The sequence below is a fragment of the Oncorhynchus masou genome, chromosome 6 (assembly GCF_036934945.1).
Source record: "Oncorhynchus masou masou isolate Uvic2021 chromosome 6, UVic_Omas_1.1, whole genome shotgun sequence".
Classification (NCBI taxonomy): Eukaryota; Metazoa; Chordata; class Actinopteri; order Salmoniformes; family Salmonidae; genus Oncorhynchus; species Oncorhynchus masou.
Window position 1 is genome coordinate 31,470,637 of NC_088217.1, and position 19,302 is coordinate 31,489,938.

At 43.5% G+C, this 19,302-nt stretch overlaps 1 protein-coding gene across 4 annotated transcripts in view; it reads left to right on the top strand.

Annotated features, from left to right (window-relative positions):
* LOC135541893 (E3 ubiquitin-protein ligase RAD18-like) overlaps nt 1-19,302 on the top strand; it is a 111,048-nt gene that overhangs the window by 80,537 nt on the left and 11,209 nt on the right. For 2 of the 4 annotated variants that reach the window (XM_064968377.1, XM_064968379.1), the window contains exon 12: nt 5,244-5,279. The exons of 1 other annotated variant lie outside the window; for it this stretch is intronic. In XM_064968377.1, coding sequence (XP_064824449.1) covers nt 5,244-5,279 — 36 coding nt within the window. Of the gene's footprint in view, nt 1-5,243; nt 5,280-19,302 lie in introns of those variants that run through there. One more of the 4 variants, XR_010456005.1, reaches the window with a different exon arrangement.

The following is a 19,302-nucleotide window of genomic DNA, read 5'->3' on the forward strand; positions in this document are numbered from 1 at the left end:
GGCTTTGGCGGGTTGCTGTGGAGGGTGCCGGGCAGTTGACCGGGGTAGGGGTAATGATATGGAAAGCATGGCCAGCCATAGAGAAATGCTTATTGAAATTCTCAATTATAGCGGATTTATCGGTGGTGACAATGTTTCCTAGCCTCAGTGAGGCTTGGTAATGACAAATCAAAAACTCATATTTCTATATGGATTTGGTCGGTTCGCCCAAAAAAGTAACATTTTGCAGTTTTAAACCACATCAGGAGACCACTTTTGAGGTCTGGGAAAATCTGAGAAATGTAGAGATTTGGGTGTAGTTACTCTTCAATTCAAGTGTGCACCTAGCAAGAGGCTATTGTTTAGCTGTGTTTTTGTCAGAGTTTGCTAAACAAATACCCACTGGTATTACAGAAAGAATCATGATATTCTGCCAAGTAAGCGTAGGCTACTTTCTTGTTAATTAAGAAGGTTTTTGGGGAAACCTTCCCGTCTCCCCGAAGTCTGTTTTCATTAGCATCATTACTAATGGCTACACAAAGTGACGCACACACAGATAGGGGCATTCTCGTTGCCTCTTCAGAAGTTGCAGGAAATACAAATTACTGATGCATTATGTTCATTTCTTAAGATTAACTTGGGCAAATTAATACATTGTTACCTTTTCTTATGTTGTTGAATTCCATTTTAATGCCTGGATTCTGTGAGGGCTCTGATTATCATATTTAGACCAGAATGAGGCTTTCCATTGCCTTCTGTTCCTGCAGTGATGATTCACCATCTTCATCAAATGTTTTCATAATTTATCTGCAGATAATTGACAAAAAGCCTAGACCTACAAGTAGCCATAGCAAATAAGGGAACCAAATGAACGACTCTCTCACCGATGCGAATCGGTCAACTACACTGACAAATAAGTCACTCACTTTAGTGGCAAGCCCCGACATCCTAGGAAAGGAAACTAATGAAATCCTTTGGTTTATTTGTCCCGATGCGATACTATGGACATATAACCACGTTGCATGATTTATGAATGGAAAAGGGATATTGGAGATCGACTTTATTCAGACCGTTTGACCCCTTTTATAAACTAGTCAACACTTGCTGTTCAGTTGTCAATCAAAGCATAGTAAATAGCCTACTATGCGCCACGACTCTGTGTGGCTGGCTATGTGAAACACGCAAAAGAAAATAAGTGAATGTGCCAGAAAACAATAATTAAGTCATGTATTTCAACTCATCGTTACCACTTACATTACATGGGACGTGCAAATTCACGAGCATCTCAGTTTAAAGAAATTTGACTGCAAACAACCACGGCGCGCACATTGTACCAGGAGGCGAGCCAGACAGCAGACTGTGCTTCCCTGTTATCGCTCGCTTTGTGACTGACAGGCACCTATCCTATCAATTGCTAGAATATGCATATAGTTCATTCTAGTGTGAGAGGGCTTTTAAATTAAAAGAAACCTACTTATTATGAAGTGGAAAGGGTATCCGTCTGAAAATTAGTCTGTAACCGTCTGATTAGTCGTTAGCCGGTGCTAATGGAAAACTCTGGGTTCTAGTGAGATTTCCCAACACTGAATAAGCCTAAACAGTAGGCTAAGACCTGCTCCTTCCAGTTTAGCCATCTCATCTATCATTGGTCTCCGTCTGTCTGAGCTGGAGTGTGTACGGTATATAGGAGTCACCTCATAGAGATGAACAGTGCAATGTTTTAGTATAAAGAAATCTCATCTACATCCACTTAGGTACACCCTGGAACAGATTGCATTTGCATTACTTTCTTGTATTGTCCTAGCCTTGACAACTAGCTTTACTTAGTTAGTATCGTTTAATTCGATTTTTCCCCACACAATTGCAGGAGACACGCATGTGTGCCCGCACACCTTCCCCTTTGCCATAAGTGGCAAACGTTGAGTTGTCTGTGGAGAGTAATGAGTAAAGCAGACCAACAAAATGGACATCTTATTGGATTGTGGCAGAAATGTTCTACAGTGATTATTCTCCCTTTTAATACTGCTGCTTTAATTGTTCTATGCAGCTGTGGTGTTTCACTTTGACTAACAGTTGCCTTATATAACTGTTTAGGCTCCATATTGCCCAAGCCTCTTGCTATTTACTACCGTTGACTGTAGCTGGTCTTTTAAGCAGAGAAAATAAACATTCCCTGTCTGAGCTGGGGGCCGCTGCGGCTCGTCAGCACTGCACCCTGTAACGTCTGATCAGCAGATGTAAGACCATCCAATAAAGCTAAAAGTCCACTGGCTTTCTCCAGAGAGGGACTGATGCTCAATTGGCGATAATTGCCATCGGAAATAGTCATGAGCTACACAAACCAACACCAGCAGCCGGTCAAATAGTCTGCCCTAAGGCACTCTGCATAGGCCTGATGAATTGCTGCTTGATCCTACAGGGGTGTTCAGATAATGCCAAGTAAACTTAAATAAATCTATGGATTTCACATGACTGGGAATACAGATATGCACATGTTGGTCACATATACCTTAAAAAAGGTAGGGGCATGGATCAGAGAACCAGTCAGTATCAGGTGTGACCACCATTTGCCTCATGCAGCTTGACACATCTCCTTTGCATAGAGTTGATCAGGCTGTTGATTGTGTCCAGTGGAATGTTGTCTCACTTCTCTTCAATGGTTGTGCAAAGTAGCTGGATATTGGTGGAAACTGGAACACGCTGTCGTACATGTCAATCCAGAGCATCCCAAATATGCTCAATAGGTGAGATGTCTGGTGAGGATGCAGGCCGTGGAAGTACTGGGACATTTTCAGCTTCCAGGAATAGTGTACAGATCTTTGCAACATAGGGCTGTGCATTATCATGCTGACACATTAGTTGATGATGGCAGATGAATGGCACGACAATGGGCCTCAGGATCACGTCACGTTCAAATTGCCATTGATGAAGTGCAAGTGTGTTCATTGTTCGTAGGTTATGCCTGCCCATACCATAACCCCATCGTCACCATGGGGAACTCTGTTCACAACATTGACATCAGCAAACCGCTCACCCACGCAACGCCATGTACGCTGTCTGCCATTTCCCCAGTACAGTTGGAACTGGTATTCATCTGTGAAGAGCACACTTCTCCAGCGTGCTAGGACCATCGAAGGAGAGCATTTGCCCACTGGAGTCGGTTACAAAGTTGTGCTGCAGTCAGGTCAAGACCCTGGTGAGGATGACGAGCACACAGATGATCATCTCTGAGACCGTTTCTGACCATTTTTGTCAGTTCTTCGATTATGCAAACCCACAGTTTCATCAGCTATCCGGGTGGCTGGTCTCAGACGATCCCACAGAAGAAGTAGCTGGAAGTGGAGGACCTGGGCTGGTATGATTACATGTGGTCTGCAGTTATGAGGCCGATTGAACGTACTGCCAAATTCTCTAAAATGACATTGGATGTGGCTTATGGTAGGAAAATGAACATTCAATTATCTGGCAACAGCTCTGGTAGACATTCCTGCGGTCAGCATGCCAAGTGTACATTCCCTCAAAACTTGAGACATCTGTGGCATTGTGTTGTGTGACGAAACGGCACATTTTCTTTTAGGTTGGATGGGGAGAGTCGCTGCACAGCGTCACTTCACAGCGTCACTGCACTGCTATTGTCAGGTCTCTCCAGAGATGTCCTTGTCCCATCGCGCTCTAGCGACTCCTTAAAATGAAAAGCATAAATGTCTTCAGTCAATAAGTATTCAACCCCTTTGTTATGGAAAGCCTAAATAAGTTCAGGAGTACAAATGTGCTTTACAAGTCACATAAGTTGCATGGACTCACTCTGTGTGCAATAATAGTGTTTAACATGATTTTTGAGTGACTACCTCATCTCTGTACCTCTTACATACAATTATCTGCAAGGTACCTCAGTCAAGCACTGAATTTCAACCACAGATTCAACAACAAAGACCAGGGAGGTTTTCCAATACCTTGGAAAGTAGGGCACCAGTTGGTAGATGGGTAAAAAAAAGTCGACATTAAATATCCGTTTGAGCATAATTAATTACACTTTGGATGGTATATCAATACACCCAGTCACTACAAAGATGTAGGAGTGCTTCCTAACTCAGTTGCCAAAGAGGAAGGAAACTGCTCAGGGATTTCTCTGAGGCCAATGGTGACCTAAAAACATTTAGAGTTTAGTGGATGGATCAACACCATTGTAGTTACTCCCCAATAGTAACCTAATTGACAGAGTGAAAAGAAGGAAGCCTATACAGAATAACATGCATCCTATTTGCAACAAGGCACTAAAGTAATACTGCAAAAAATGTGGCAAAGCAATTAACTTTTTGTTCTGAATACAAAGTGTTATGTTTGGTGAAAACCCCATACAGCACGTTACTGAGTACCACTCTCCATATTGTCAAGCATGGTGGTGGCTGCATCATGTTAAAGGTATGCTTATAATGGTTAAGGACTTGCGAGTTTTTCAGGATAAAAAATAAATGGAATGGAGCTAAGCACAGGCAAAATCCTAGAGGAAAAACTGTTTCAGTCTGCTTTCCACCAGACACTGGGAGATAGGTTATTGTCCTGCTGAAAAATTAATTTAACACACAATGCCAAATATACACTGGGGTTGATTACCAAGAAGACAGTGAATGTTCCTGAGTGGCCAAGTTAGTTTTAACTTAAAACTACTTGAAAATCTATGTCAAGACCTGAAAATGGTTGTCAAGCAATGATCAGAAAAATATATTTTGTATCTAAACTTTCCTCTTGTTTGCTTACGATCCAACATTTCCTGAAAGCTGGGTTGACCTTTTATCTTATTTGTGTGCCCCATGCTGATATCTGAATCCCATATCATCCCCCAGGTTCAGTCAGCCAAGAACCCTGACTGGTATAAATCCTACAGCTTAGGCCCTTTCTTTCCCAGACCCAGAGCTCCGAGTCACCATGTCCTTCAGCGGCATGACTTGTTTAGCAACGTTTTACAGAGGTTTTCCTTGTGGCAGGCTGTATGTGTAATAAATGCTGAGCTAAGAGAAGTGAAAGCCCATGGACATCAGTGACAGATTCAGGAGTGTTATAGTCCTATTCATAGCCTGTTGGTATTGGTGCCAATGACTCTCTCGCTCTCTCTTCTCTTTTTCTCTCTGTCTGTGTGTTACTTTTGTACTGCATTGCTATTGGATGCTGCTGCACTGCTGTTCCAATGAGGTGATGCCTTGCTGGGATGATTGACTGACGCTCTGAGAAGTTTATAAATGGTATGTTCTCCTCTGTTTTTTCAGCTCCGTCTCCGACATCTTCGCTGGCAGATGCTATGAGTAAGTGACTCTGCTCTTCAGACAAAGTTAAAAACAAAACCTTGACACCAACACACTCCTGATGTTCATCATAATTATCACCCATGTCAGCTCCTGCCATGTTGCCACTGTTGGAGAAATGCATTCTTCTGCTTAGTTCACTGCTGGGTTTTTGTCATTTGGAGTTAGCTGATGCAGGGAAATTACCAATAGCAGGTAATTGTAGGCCTCCTTGTGAAATGATTGAGGCATCTGCCAAGACAGCTGTCTCGCTTGACTTGACACAGATTAATGCTTTTTCCACTACCAACCTGCTACACTTGAGAACAAGTTCTCATTTACAATTAAACACTGAAGTGAAAGATGAATGTGCAAGTAGAGATAATGGGGTGCAAAGTAGCAAAAAACTAAATAACAATATGGGGATTAGGTAGTTGGTGGGCTATGTACACATAGCAGTCAGAGGTCTCCCTAGCCTTTTGGGGAACCAAAGTGGAATTTAGGGCAAAACATTTTTGGGGTCCCACACTTGACAGCACAGAGGAAAAATGTGTGAGTTAATTTCCTGCAATTCTACACATTCTGCCATGGGGCATAGAGAAAACTGTGCATTTTAAGGCAAGTTTGCTGCAATTCTACACATTTTGCCATTGGACGCAGAGAAAATTTAGGAAAACGATAACAACAAAACTGTTTTGCAGCTAATTTCCTGCAATTGTTCACATTTTGCCAAATGACAGAGATTTTATTTGCGGTTTTTAAGATGCTCTCTGAGTGAGAGTGACTAACAAAATCAATGGGTGTCCAGTGGTCGGGAATTCAACCATGGTTACTACAAGTTTAGATAGCTGGCTAGACTTGTAGATTTACAAATCTAAAAAATGTCAGCTCACATTTTCTAATTGATTGACTGATATAACAAGATAAAAACTGCTGGTGCGCAACCAAATTTGTAAATTGTACCTTGTGTATTCTACTATTCTGGCTCTCAACAGTAAGTTGACACCCCAATTGAGTTCCTAAAGAAATGTATACACAGTACCAGTCAAAAGTTTGTACACGCCTACTCATTCAAGGGTTTTTCTTTATTTTTACTATTTTCAAATCAAACTTTATTTGTGTGCCGAATACAACCAACAGTGCAGTTCAAGAAAAAGCTAAGAAAATATTTACCAAAAAAAAACAAAAAATAATTACAAGTATCACAATAAAATAACTATACGAGGCTATATACAGGGGGTACCGGTACCAAGTCAATGTGCGGGGGTACAGGTTAGTCGAGGTAATTTGTACATAGGGGTGAAGTGACTATGCATAGATAATAAACAGCGAGTAGCAGCAGTGTAGAAAACAAGTGGAGGAGGGGTCAATGTAAATAGTCCAGTGGCCATTTGATTCATTGTTCAGCAGTCTTATGGCTTGGGGGTAGAAGCAGAGAAAACAGTCGGACTTGGGCAACTGGCGTCTCTGACAATTATTTGGTCTTTCCTCTGACACCGCCTAGTATATTGATCCTGGATGGCAGGAAGCTTGGCCCCAGTGATGTACTGGGCCGCACGCACTACCCTCTGTAGCGCCTTATGGTCAGATGCTGAGCAGTTGCCATACCAGGCGGTGATGTAACCGGTCAAGATGCTCTCGATTGTGCAGCTGTATAACTTTTTGAGGATCTGAGGACCCGTGCCAAATCTTTTCAGTCTCCTGAGGGGGAAAAGGTGTTGTCGTGCCCTCTTCACGACTGTCTTTGTGTGTTTGGACCATGATAGTTTGTTGATGATGTGGACACCAAGGAACTTGAAACTCTCAACCCAGTCCATTACAGCCCAGTCAATGTTAATGGGGGCCTGTTTGGACCGCTTTTCCTGTAGTCCACGATCAGCTCCTTTGTCTTGCTCACATTGAGGGAGCGGTTGTTGTCCTGGTACAACACTGCCAGGTCTTCCTTATAGGCTGTGTCATCATTGTCGGTGATCAGGCCTGCCACTGTTGTGTCATCAGCAAACTATTTTATTTTATTTAACCTTTATTTACCAGGTAGGCCAGTTGACAACAAGTTCTCATTTACAACTGCAACCTCCTGGCCAACATAAAGCCAAGCAGTGTGACAAAAACAACAACACAGAGTTACACATGGAATAAACAAACGTACAGTCAATAACACAATAGAAAAAGTCGGTATACAGTGTGCGCAAATGGTGTGAGGAGGTAAGGCAATAAATAGTCCATAGTAGCAAAGTAATTACAATTTAGCAAATTAACACTGGAGTGATAGATATGCAGATGATGATGTGCAAGTAGAGATACTGGTGTGCAAAAGAGCAAAAAAGTAAATAATGACAATATGGGGATGAGGTAGGTAGATTGGATGGGCTATTTACAGATGGGTTGTGTACAGCTGCAGCGATCAGTAAGCTGCTCAGATAGCTGATGCTTAAAGTTAGTGAGGGAGATATGTCTCCAACTTCAGTGATTTTTGCAATTCGTTCCAGTCATTGGCAGCAGAGAACTGGAAGGAAAGGCGATGTGTTGGCTTTGGAGATGACCAGAGAGATATATCTGCTGGAGCGCGTACTACGGGTGGGTGTTGTTAGGGTGACCAGTGAGCTAAGGCAGAGCTTTACCTAGCAAAGACTTATAGATGACCTGGAGCCAGTGGGTCTGACGACGAATATGTATTGATGGCCAGCCGATGAGAGCATACAGGTCACAACTTAATGAGGCTGTTGGAGTCGTGTTTGGCCACGCAGTCGTGGGTGAACAGGGAGTACAGGAGGGGACTAAGTACACACCACTGAGGGGTCCCAGTGTTGAGGATCAGCGTGGCAGACGTGTTGTTGCCTACCCTTACCACCTGGGGGCGGCCCGTCAGGAAGTCCAGGATCCAGTTGCAGAAGGAGATGTTTAGTCCCAGGGTCCTTAGCTTACTGATGAGATTTTAAAAGGTTTCCGACCCTCTAAAAAAAGACTTAACCGCGAGCCGACCTGCAGGTTGAAATAATGTTTTCATTCCACCTGCCGGCTGATGTTTTGGGCGGGTCAACTGTATGGAACCGTAGGTTTCCGACCGAATGCAGGACTCAAAATCAAATTTATTTTATTGGTCACATACAGTGGTCGCGCCACTAAACGTTTTGCGATTATGCTGCGGAACTTAGAGGTCATTTGTGGTTTAGTACGGTACCCTGCGTTACCACTTCATTGCTTCATTGGGTCGGCCTCTGGAATCCATTCAATTGCCCTGTGGGGTGTGAACAAAGGATCCGGTTCTGGAAATTTGTATTCCTGGTTGTAATGCTGTTAGTGCTGGTGAGTTACCACTGCTCTGATATCCAATAGTTCTTCTCAGCTGTATTAGATTAGATTGGATTATTAACTTTATTGCCATTGAACTAGTACAAGTACAGTACAACGAAATGCAGTTAGCATCTGACCAGAAGTGCAAATAAAAGAGTGCAAATAAGTACAAGTGAAACAATTAAGTACAATGTATGTTATTAAGTGGGATGTATAAATGTGCAATAAAGGCAAATGGCAGGTCTAAATGTGCAATGAAGGCAAATGAATGCAATGAAGGCATGCAACTGAAATGCAGGGATAGCAGCAATGAGGTTACCGAGGTAGATGTCCTTAATCAGATTTTGCAAAGCAATGTTAGAGTCCAGTAGTACCGTGAATCAAATCAATTTAAAGTTTTTGTCACGTGCGCCAAATACAACACCTTACAGTGAAATGCTTACTTACAGTCTCTAACCAATAGTGCAAAAAAGGTATTAGGAGAACAATAGGTAAGTAAAGAATTAACACAACAGTAAAAAGACAGGCTATATACAGTAGCGAGGCTACATACAGACACCGGTTAGTCCGGCTGATTGAGGTAGTATGTACATGTAGATATGGTTAAAGTAACTATGCATATATGATGAACAGAGAATAGCAGTAGCGTAAAAGAGGGGTTGGCGGGTGGTGGGTGGTGGGACACAATGCAGATAGTCCAGTTAGCCAATGTGCGGGTGCACTGGTTAGTAAGGCCCAATTGAGGTAGTATGTACATGAATGTATAGTTAAAGTGACTGTGCATATATGATAAACAGAGAGTAGCAGCAGCGTAAAAGAGGGGTTGGGGGGAACACAATGCAAATAGTCTGATTACCTGTTCAGGAGTCTTATGGCTTGGGGGTAAAAACTGTTGAGAAGCCTTTTTGTCCTAGACTTGGCACTCCGGTACCGCTTGCCAGGCGGTAGTAGAGAGAACAGTCTATGACTGGGGTGGCTCGGGTCTTTGACAATTCTTAGGTCCTTCCTCTAACACCGCCACCGATGTGAAGGGTCGCTGATGAAGTCGCGTGCCATACGCAGACACCGCTTGCGCTGTAGGTCTACGATGGCAGGGAGCTGGGCACCAGTGATGTGATGGGCAGTTTTCATCATCTGTTGCAGGGCCTTTCGGTTGGACACGGAGCTTCCGCCAAACCACACTGTGGCGCAGTTAGTCAGAATGCTCTCGACCATGCAGCGGCAAAAGTTCACCAGGATCTTGGTAGACCGGCGGGCCTTCTTCAGCCTCCTCAAAAGTACAGGCGCTGCTGTGCCTTTTTGACCAGGTTTGAGCTATTGTGGGTCCAGGAGAGGTCCTCAGAGATGTAGAGACCCTGGAATTTGAAGCTGGGCACACGCTCCACCTCAGTGTCATCAATGAGATCTGGGGTGTGGCTGCAGCTTTTAGACTTCCTGTAATCCACAATGAGCTCCTTGGTTTTCTTTGCATTGAGGGCCAGGTTGTTGTCAGCGCACCATGCATCCACGTGCTTGACCTCCTCCCTGTAGGCTGACTTGTCATTGTCACTGATCAGGCCTACCACCGTGGTGTTGTCTGCGAACTTGATAATGATGTTGGAACCGTGTACAGGAACGCAGTCGTAGGTGAAGAGGGAGTACAGGAAGGGGCTCAGCACTCAGTCCTGTGGCACACCGGTGTTCAGGTTCAGGGTTGAGGAGGTGAAGTTGTCAAACCTGACAGACTGGGGTCTGTTGGTTAGGAAGTCCAAAGTCCAGTCACAGAGAGAGGGGCTGATCCGTAGGTCATGGAGTTTGGTGACCAGCCTAGAGGGAATACCCGTATTGAATGCTGAGTTAGAGTCAATCAACAGCATTCTCACATACAGTGAAGGAAAAAAGTATTTGATGCCCTGCTGATTTTGTACGTTTTCCCACTGACAAAGAAATGATCAGTCTATAATTTTAATGGTAGGTTTATTTGAATAGTGAGAGACAGAATAACAACAAAAAAATCCAGAAAAAATATTATAAATTGATTTGCATTTTATTGAGGGAAATATGTATTTGACCCTTCTGCAAAACATGACTTAGTACTTGGTGGCAAAACCCTTGATTGTTTTTTGATGGCTGGATCTTTGTTGTCCCTGTCGAAGTGAGCATAGAACATGTTTAACTCGTCAGCGATGGAGACGTCGTTGGCTGTGGGGGTAGTGTTTTTTGACCGGTAGTCTGTGATGGCTTGGATGCCCTACCACATGCATCGAGGGTTGGAGTTGTTGTTGAAGTGCTCTTCAATCTGAACTTTGTGGTCATGTTTAGCCATCTTGATACCCTTATTCAGGTTGGCCCTGGATGAGCTGTAGGCTTCCGCAATGCCGGATCTGAAAGCAGCGTTGCGTGCCTTTAGCAGTAGTCCGACCTCTCTGTTCATCCAAGGCTTCTGGTTAGGGAAGGTCTTTATTAGTTTATGGGTGGTGACATTGTTGATGCCGATGTTGTAATCCAGAACGGAAGAAGCATATGTTTCAATGTCCGTATGGGAGTCAAGGGTGGCCTGAGTGGTAAACAATCTCCAGTCTGATGTTGAAACTGGTGCTGTAGTAATGAGTCTGACCCCTGTGGCCACACTTTGACTGTCCTCACTGATGGTTTCATGTGTTTAATGAGGGATAAATACTTGGGGAGTAGGAACAGGGAAAGGTGATCAGACTGTCCCAGGTGGGGGGTGAGGAATGGCTTTGTAAGCCCCCGGAATGTTTGTATACACGTGGTCCTCCTCTGGTGGGGCAGGAGACATGGAATTTTGGAGAGAAAAAAATCAGATTTGAGTAAAATCCCCTGCAACAATAAAAGCACCACCAGGATGTGCTGTTTGCTAATAGCAACCTGCAGTTCTTTCATTGCTAGTTTAGCATTAGCATCCGGAGGTATATAGGCTGCAGTAACAACAATGGACGTAAGCTCCCGAGGCAAGTAGAAAGGCCTGCACCTAATCATCAAGTACTCCAAATTGGTTGAGCAGTAACTCCTGGTTATGTTACTGTCTGTACATAATGCTTTGTTTACATAAATGCACAGACCACCTCCTCTGGTCTTATCAGAGTCCCCTGCCGTATGATCAGCCCTGAAGACGTTGTGCCCCTCTTGACCAATAGCGTTGTCGGTATGCTGTTGTTTAGCCACATTTCTGTGAAAATCATGACGCTGCAATCCATAATCCTTTTTTGTGAGATGATTCTTAGTCGTATTTCATCCATTTTGTTCACAAGTGACCGGACGTTAGCGAGGAAAAGGCTAGGTAGTGAAAGCCGATGTGAGGTTAGCATTTACCTAGCCTGTAGGCCACTCTGCTTTCCTCGCCTTTGTTTATGATCTCAACGCCGCCTCCGGACACTTCCTCTCTGCGATGTTTCAGCCTCCCGGGCGTCTTCGCGATCTCGAGTGGAAGTTGTAAGATTTCAAAAACTCTCTTTGTGCATGTTGTTCCAATATACAGGAGCTCTTGTCGGGCTGTACTGAGTGAATTACTGCTAATTCACAAAATCTGGGTAGCCGCTGAGCCTCGCATTGTACACGTGCCGCCATTATTATTTATTATTATTTAATAAAACAAAAAATATATATGTACAGTTTATGTACAAATACGTTTAAACTCCGTTTTTCACAATTCCTGACTTTTAAACCCAGTAAAAATTCACTGTTTTAGGTCAGAAGGATCACCACTTTATTTTAAGAATGTGAGATGTCAGAATAGTAGTAGAGAGTTATTTATTTCAGCTTTTATTTTATTTCTTGTCCATTTGGAAGACCCATTTGCGACCAAGCATTAACATCCTGACTGATGGCTTGAGATGTTGCTTCAATATATCCACAGAATTTTCCATCCTCATGAAGCCATCTATTTTGTGAAGTGCACCAGTCCGTCCTGCAGCAAAGCACCACCACAACATGATGCTGCCACCCCTGTGCTTCACGGTTGGGATGGGGTTCTTTGGCTTGCAAGCCTCCCCCTTTTTCCTCCAAACATAACGATGGTCATTATGGCCAAACAGTTTTATTTTAGTTTCATCAGACCAGAGGACATTTCTGCAAAAAGTACGATCTTTTTCCCCATGTGCAGTTGCAAACTGTAGCCTGGCATTTTTATGGCGGTTTTGGAGCAGTGTCTTCTTCCTTACTGAGCGGCATTTCAGATTATGTCGATTTAGAACTCGTTTTACTGTGGATATAGATACTTTTGTACCGGTTTCCTCCAGAATCTTCACAAGGTCCTTTGCTGCTGTTCTGGGATTGATTTGCACTTTTCGCACAAAAGTACATTCATCTCTAGGAGACAGAACGCGTCTCCTTCCTGAGCAGTATGATGGCTGTGTGGTCCCGTGGTGTTTATACTTGCGTACTATTGTTTGTACACGTAGATTAGGCCAGAAGGCTATACTGGAAAACCTAACCTCTATCAAAATAAAAAAAGATGGTGGAGCCGCAAAAGTTCTTCTGTGCAAGGGTGTTTATATAAAGTGATTCCGGAACAAAAACAACTCTACTGCCATCAAACATATACCTTATGGGCCAGCTAAAAACAATGCTACCCCATCCACAGCTCAATCCAAAATGCCTCTCCATGAACTGAAAGAGAGGCTCATTTTGTAGGGCTAGCCCCTCCCCTCAGAACAATGAACACTAATTAATTAAGCAATTACCTATACAAACCTACATTTTCCATTTAACTAAACATACTAAAGTATATACATTGCAACACGTTTGTGAAACAAAATCACAACCTAACATTTACAAAATTACATCACTACTGACAGTGTCTTTCAATATACTAATTTACATTAATGAGCCGTTTTGGGACAGGCACTACAAAGTCAGCCCAATTCCCTTAGCTCGGGTCCTTATCCAGCATACCCGGAAGCTACAGAGATGGACAGAACAAACAAACACGCTCATCGATAAGTATAATAAATATTGCTTATATTAAATATGAACACTGACATAAGTGTGAAATGTATGTACTAAGACAGAGAAGTTAAGTTAACAATGTGTGTCGACCCACATTGTTAACTTATCTGATAACAGAGCAGGGAGGAGTGATGAATGTGTGCGTGCATTAAAGTACCAAATGCTGCCCGCGGCCAGTGACGGACTTCTACGTCAGAGTACAGATGAACGTGGTACATTCAGGCGTTTGTAAATTGCTCCCAATGATGACGTGTGGATGTCTACAATTTTTTTCTGATGTCTTGGCTGATTTCTTTCAATTTTCCGATGATGTCAAGCAAAGAGGCACTGAGTTTGAAGGTAGGCCTTGAAATAATACATCCACAGCGATGCCTCCAATTGACTCAAATGAGGTCAATTAGCCTATCAGAAGCGTCTAAAGCCATGACATAATTTTCTGGAATTTTCCAAGCTGTTTAAAGGCACAGTCAACTTAGTGTATGTAAACCTCTGACCCACTGGAATTGTGATCGAGTGAATTGTAAGTGAAATAATCTTTCTGGAAACAATTTTTGGAAAAATGACTTGTGTCATACACAAAGTAGACGTCCTAACCAACCTGCCAAAACTATAATTTGTTAACAAGAAATTTGTGGGGTGGTTGAAAAATGACTCCAACCTAAATGTATGTAAACTTCCGACTTCAACTGTAATACATAAAAAAAAAAAAAATACTGCAAAGAGCTAGAAGCACCTCAACCCTCTGTCACGTTCGTTGAATGGAGGAGACCAAGGCGCAGCGTGAGATGAATACATCTTCATTAATAAGACGAAGAACACTTAAACAAACTTACAAACCAACAAAACGAACGTGAAGCTATATATGATAAGTGCAGACACAGGCAACTAAAACATAGACAATAACCCACAAATTTCCCAAAGAATATGGCTGCCTAAATATGGTTTCCTATCAGAGACAACGATAAACAGCTGCCTCTGATTGAGAACCAATCTAGGCAACCATAGACATAAAAACACCTCGATAGTAAACAACCCCATAAACATACAAAACCCAAAGACAGTACAAAAAACACATACATCACCCATGTCACACCCTGACCTAACCAAAATAATAAAGAAAACAAAGAATACTAAGGTCAGGTCGTGACACCCTCTCTGTCGACTCTCTGTGAGTTTGTGTTGGTGTATAAGAGTAAAAATTTGTTTAATTGGAGATGGCTTATAAAAATTGAATAACTAGGCAGCAATCAAAATGAACTATTAATTGGATTTTTTCCTGGCAAGTGTCCTCTTTCATTCTAACAAATCTGCTGTGAGAGGGAGGGAAGCACATAATAACTTCTCTTCTGTGGTGCCATTGATTAGCAGGGCACATCCATTCTGCTGCCTGGCGAGGATGCCAAGCAGACAAAGCTCGATGTGATAATTGGCTGTGTGACTTGTTGGCCATGCGCTGGCCAAAGTAGAGTGAACCTCAAGCCATAGAGAATTCTTCTATACTGCTCCCTTCATTTTCCCATGTCTCGGGGCTACTTAGCCAGTCTGTTCCAGCTATTCCACATGAAATGGAGATGGTGGAAAATGATTTGGGCAGATTGTCGACCCGAAAACCAGCTTACCCTTGGTGTTAATTAATTTTGATGCACTTTTTCTCTGAGAGAGCATCGTGTGACTGTTTCTCAGGTTTTTCTGTGTCACCCTGGCAATTGGTGGCCGAGCAGACATAGAGAGAGAGTGAGAAGAAAAGAGAGAAAGAGGTTAGAAATTTCAGGAGAAAGCAATAGGAAATGCGCGTTGTCTATGAATCATCACATACACATGATTAGCAGATGTTAATGCGAGTGTAGCGAAATGCTTGTTCTTCTAGTTCCGACAGTAATAACCAACGAGTAATCAAACCTAACAATTTCACAACAACTACCTTATACACACAAGTGTAGAGGAATGAAGAATATGTACATACAAATATATGAATGAGTGATGGTACAGACCGGCATAGGCAAGATGCAGTAGATGGTATCGAGTACAGTATATACATATGAGATGAGTAACGTAGGGTATGTAAACATTATATGAAGTGGCATTGTTTAAAGTGGCTAGTGATACATTTTTCATACATTTTTACATTATTTAAAGTGGCTGGAGTGGAGTCAGTATGTTGGCAGCAGCCACTCAATGTTAGTGGTGGGTGTTTAACAGTCTGATGGCCTTGAGATAGAAGCTGTTTTTCAGTCTCGGTCCCTGCTTTGATGCACCTGTACTGACCTCACCTTCTGGATGATAGCGGGGTGAACAGGCAGTGGCTCGGGTGGTTGAGGTCCTTGATGATCTTTATGGCCTTCCTGTGGCACCGGTTGGTGTAGGTGTCCTGGAGGGCAGGTAGTTTGCCCCCGGTGATGCGTTGTGCAGACCTCACAACCCTCTGGAGAGCCTTACGGTTGTGGGCGGAGCAGTTGTCGTACCAGGTGGTGATACAGCCCGACAGGATGCTCTAGATTGTGCATCTGGAAAAGTTTGAGTGCTTTTGGTGACAAGCCAAATTTCTTCAGCGGTTAAAGAGGCGCTGCTGCTCCTTCTTCACCACGCTGTCTGTGTGGGTGTACCAATTCAGTTTGTCCGTGATGTGTACGCCGAGGACGGCGTACCCATGTGTCATACACAAAGTAGTTCTAACCAACCTGCCAAAACTATAACTCTCCACTACTGTCCCATCGATGTGGATAGGGGGGTGCTCCCTCTGCTGTTTCTGAAGTCCACGTTCATCTCCTTTGTTTTGTTGACGTTGAGGGTGAGGTTATTTTCCTGACACCACACTCCGAGGGCCCTCACCTCCTCCCTGTAGGCCGTCTCGTCGTTGTTTGTATTCAAGCCTACCACTGTAGTGTCGTCTGCAAAGTTGATGATTGAGTTGGAGGTGTGCATGGCCATGCAGTCGAGGGTGAACAGGGAATACAGAAGAAGGCTCAGAACGCACCCTTGTGGGGCCCCAGTGTTGAGGATCAGCGGGGTGGAGATGTTGTTGCCTACCCTCACCACCTGGGGGCGGCCCGTCAGGAATTACAGTACCCAGTTGCGCAGGGTGGGGTCAAGACCCAGGGTCTCGAGCTTGATGGCGAGTTTGGAGGGTACTATGGTGTTAAATGCTGAGTTGTAGTCGATGAACAGCATTCTCACATAGATATTCCTCTTGTCCAGATGGGTTAGGGCAGTGTGCAGTGTGGTTGCGATTGCGTCGTCTGTGGACCTATTGGGGCTGTAAGCAAATTGGAGTCGGTCTAGGGTGTTATGTAGGGTGGAGGTGATATGGTGATTGACTAGTCTCTCAAAGCACTTCATGATGACGGAAGTGAGTGCTACGGGGCGGGAGTCATTTAGCTCAGTTACCTTATCTTTCTTGGGAACAGGAACAATGGTGGCCCTCTTGAAGCATGTTGGAACAGCAGACTGGGATAAGGATTGATTGAATATGTCTGTAAACACACCAGCCAGCTGTTCTGCGCATGCTCTGAGTTTGCGGCTGGGGATGCCGTCTGGGCCTGCAGCCATGTGAGGGTTAACACGTTTAAATGTTTTACTCAGGTAGGTATTGGTAGCGGGCCCTGTCAGTGGCACTGTATTGTCCTCAAAGGGAAAAGTTGTTTTGTCTGTCTGGGAGCAAGACATCCTGATCTGTGATGGGGCTGGTTTTCTTTTTGTAATCCGTGATTGACTGTAGACCCTGCCACATACCTCTTGTGTCTGAGCCGTTGAATTGCGACTCTACACTGACGCTTAGCTTGTTTGATTGCCTTGCGGAGGGAATAGCTATGCTGTTTCTATTTGGTCATGTTTCCAGTCACCTTGCCCCGATTAAAAGCAGTGGTTCGCACTTTCAGTTTCGTGCGAATGCTGCCATCAATCCATGGTTTCTGGTTTGGGAATGTTTTAATAGTTGCTGTGGGTATGACATCGCCGATGCACTTGCTAATAAACTCGCTCACCGAATCAGCGTATTCGTCAATGTTGTTGTTTGACACAATGTGGAACATATCCCAGTCCACTTGATCAAAGCAATCTTGTAGCTTGGAATCAGATTGGTCGAACCAGCGTTGAACAGACCTGAGCGCGGGAGCTTCCTGTTTTAATTTCTGTCTTTTGACTGGGAGCAACAAAAGAGAGTCGTGGTCAACTTTTCCGAAAGGAGGGCGGGGGAGGGCCTTATATGCTCCGCGGAAGTTAGAATAACAATGATCCAGGGTTTTACCAGCCCTGGTTGCACAATCGATATGCTGATATCATTTAGGGAGTCTTGTTTTCAGATTAGCCTACAATGAATGCAGCCTCAGGATATGTGGTTTCCAATTTACATAGAGTCAAATGAAGTTCATTCAGGGCCGTCGATGTGTCTGCTTGTGGAGAATATATGCGGCTGTGATTATAATCGAAGAGAATTCTCTTGGTAGATAATGCGGTCGACATGAGGAATTCTAAGTCAGGTGAAGAGAAGGACTTGAGTTCCTGTATGTTGTTATGATCACACCACGTCTCGTTAGTCATAAGGCATACCCCCCCCCCTTCTTCTTACCAGAAAGATGCTTGTTTCTGTCGGTGCGATGCATGAAGAGACCAGCTGGCTGTACCGACTCCGATAGCGTGTCTTGAGTGAGCCATGTTTCCATGAAGCAAAGAACGTTAGTCTCTTCTGTCTCTCTGGAATGCTACCCTTGCTCGGATTTCATCTACCTTGTTGTCAAGAGACTGGACATTAGCGAGTTGTATGCTCGGGAGCAGTGCACAATGTGCCCGTCTCCGGAGCCTGACCAGAAGACCTCTTCGTCTGCCCCTTTTACGGCATCATTGTTTTGGTTCGCCGGCTGGGATCCAATCCATTGTCCTGGGTGGTGGGCCAAACAGGGGATCCGCTTCGGGAAAGTCGTATTCCTGGTCATAATGATGGTGAGTTGACGTTGCTCGTATATCCAATAGTTCCTCCCGACAGTATGTAATAAAACCTACGATTACCTGGGGTACCAATGTAAGAAATAACTGGTAAAAAAACAAAATACTGCTTAATTTCCTAGGAACGCGAAGCGAGGCAGCCTTCTCTGTTGGCGCCGGAAGTACACCTTTCTACAGTACTGAGAGATTTCATCATTTCAGAGAGGAAATCAGCAGGCCTTGGTTGTCAGTTGGGGCATTTAATTCATACTTGGAGCACAGATAGTGGGGTCCAAAATTATTGACACCCTTGGTAAAGCAAAAATGCAAAAAATATCAAAAATGACTAAAAACAAATAATTAAAATGGTGAGCTATATTGTAGGCAAAAAACTGGGAAATTATAGACGGAGTGTACAAAAGACTATGAATACCGGCTCTTTTCATGACAAAGACCGACCAGGTGAAAGCTGTGATTCCTTATTGATGGGGGGGGTGCAACTCAGTAGTAGGAAGGTATTCTTAATGTTTTGTACTCTCATTGTATAATTTTATACTAATACAATTGCTCTTAGAAAAATATTTTGTTTAACAAGTAATATTTTTTTTTCTCAAAATGGTAGGGTACAAAATTGACACACCTGTGTTCAGACTGAGATAGCCATTTCAAAATGTACATTTTGTGGCCAATTAATAATTTCTTTGTGGATTTTGATGTGTGCTTGGAGTTATTGTCTTGCTGGAAGGCAAACCGGTTGAAAAACAGAAGCATATGCAGAAAAGTACCTCATACCTGCTGTAAAATATGGTGGTGGATCATTGCTGTTATGGGGCTATTGTTAAGGTCAATGGCATTGTGAATTTTACCAATTACCAGGACAATTTAG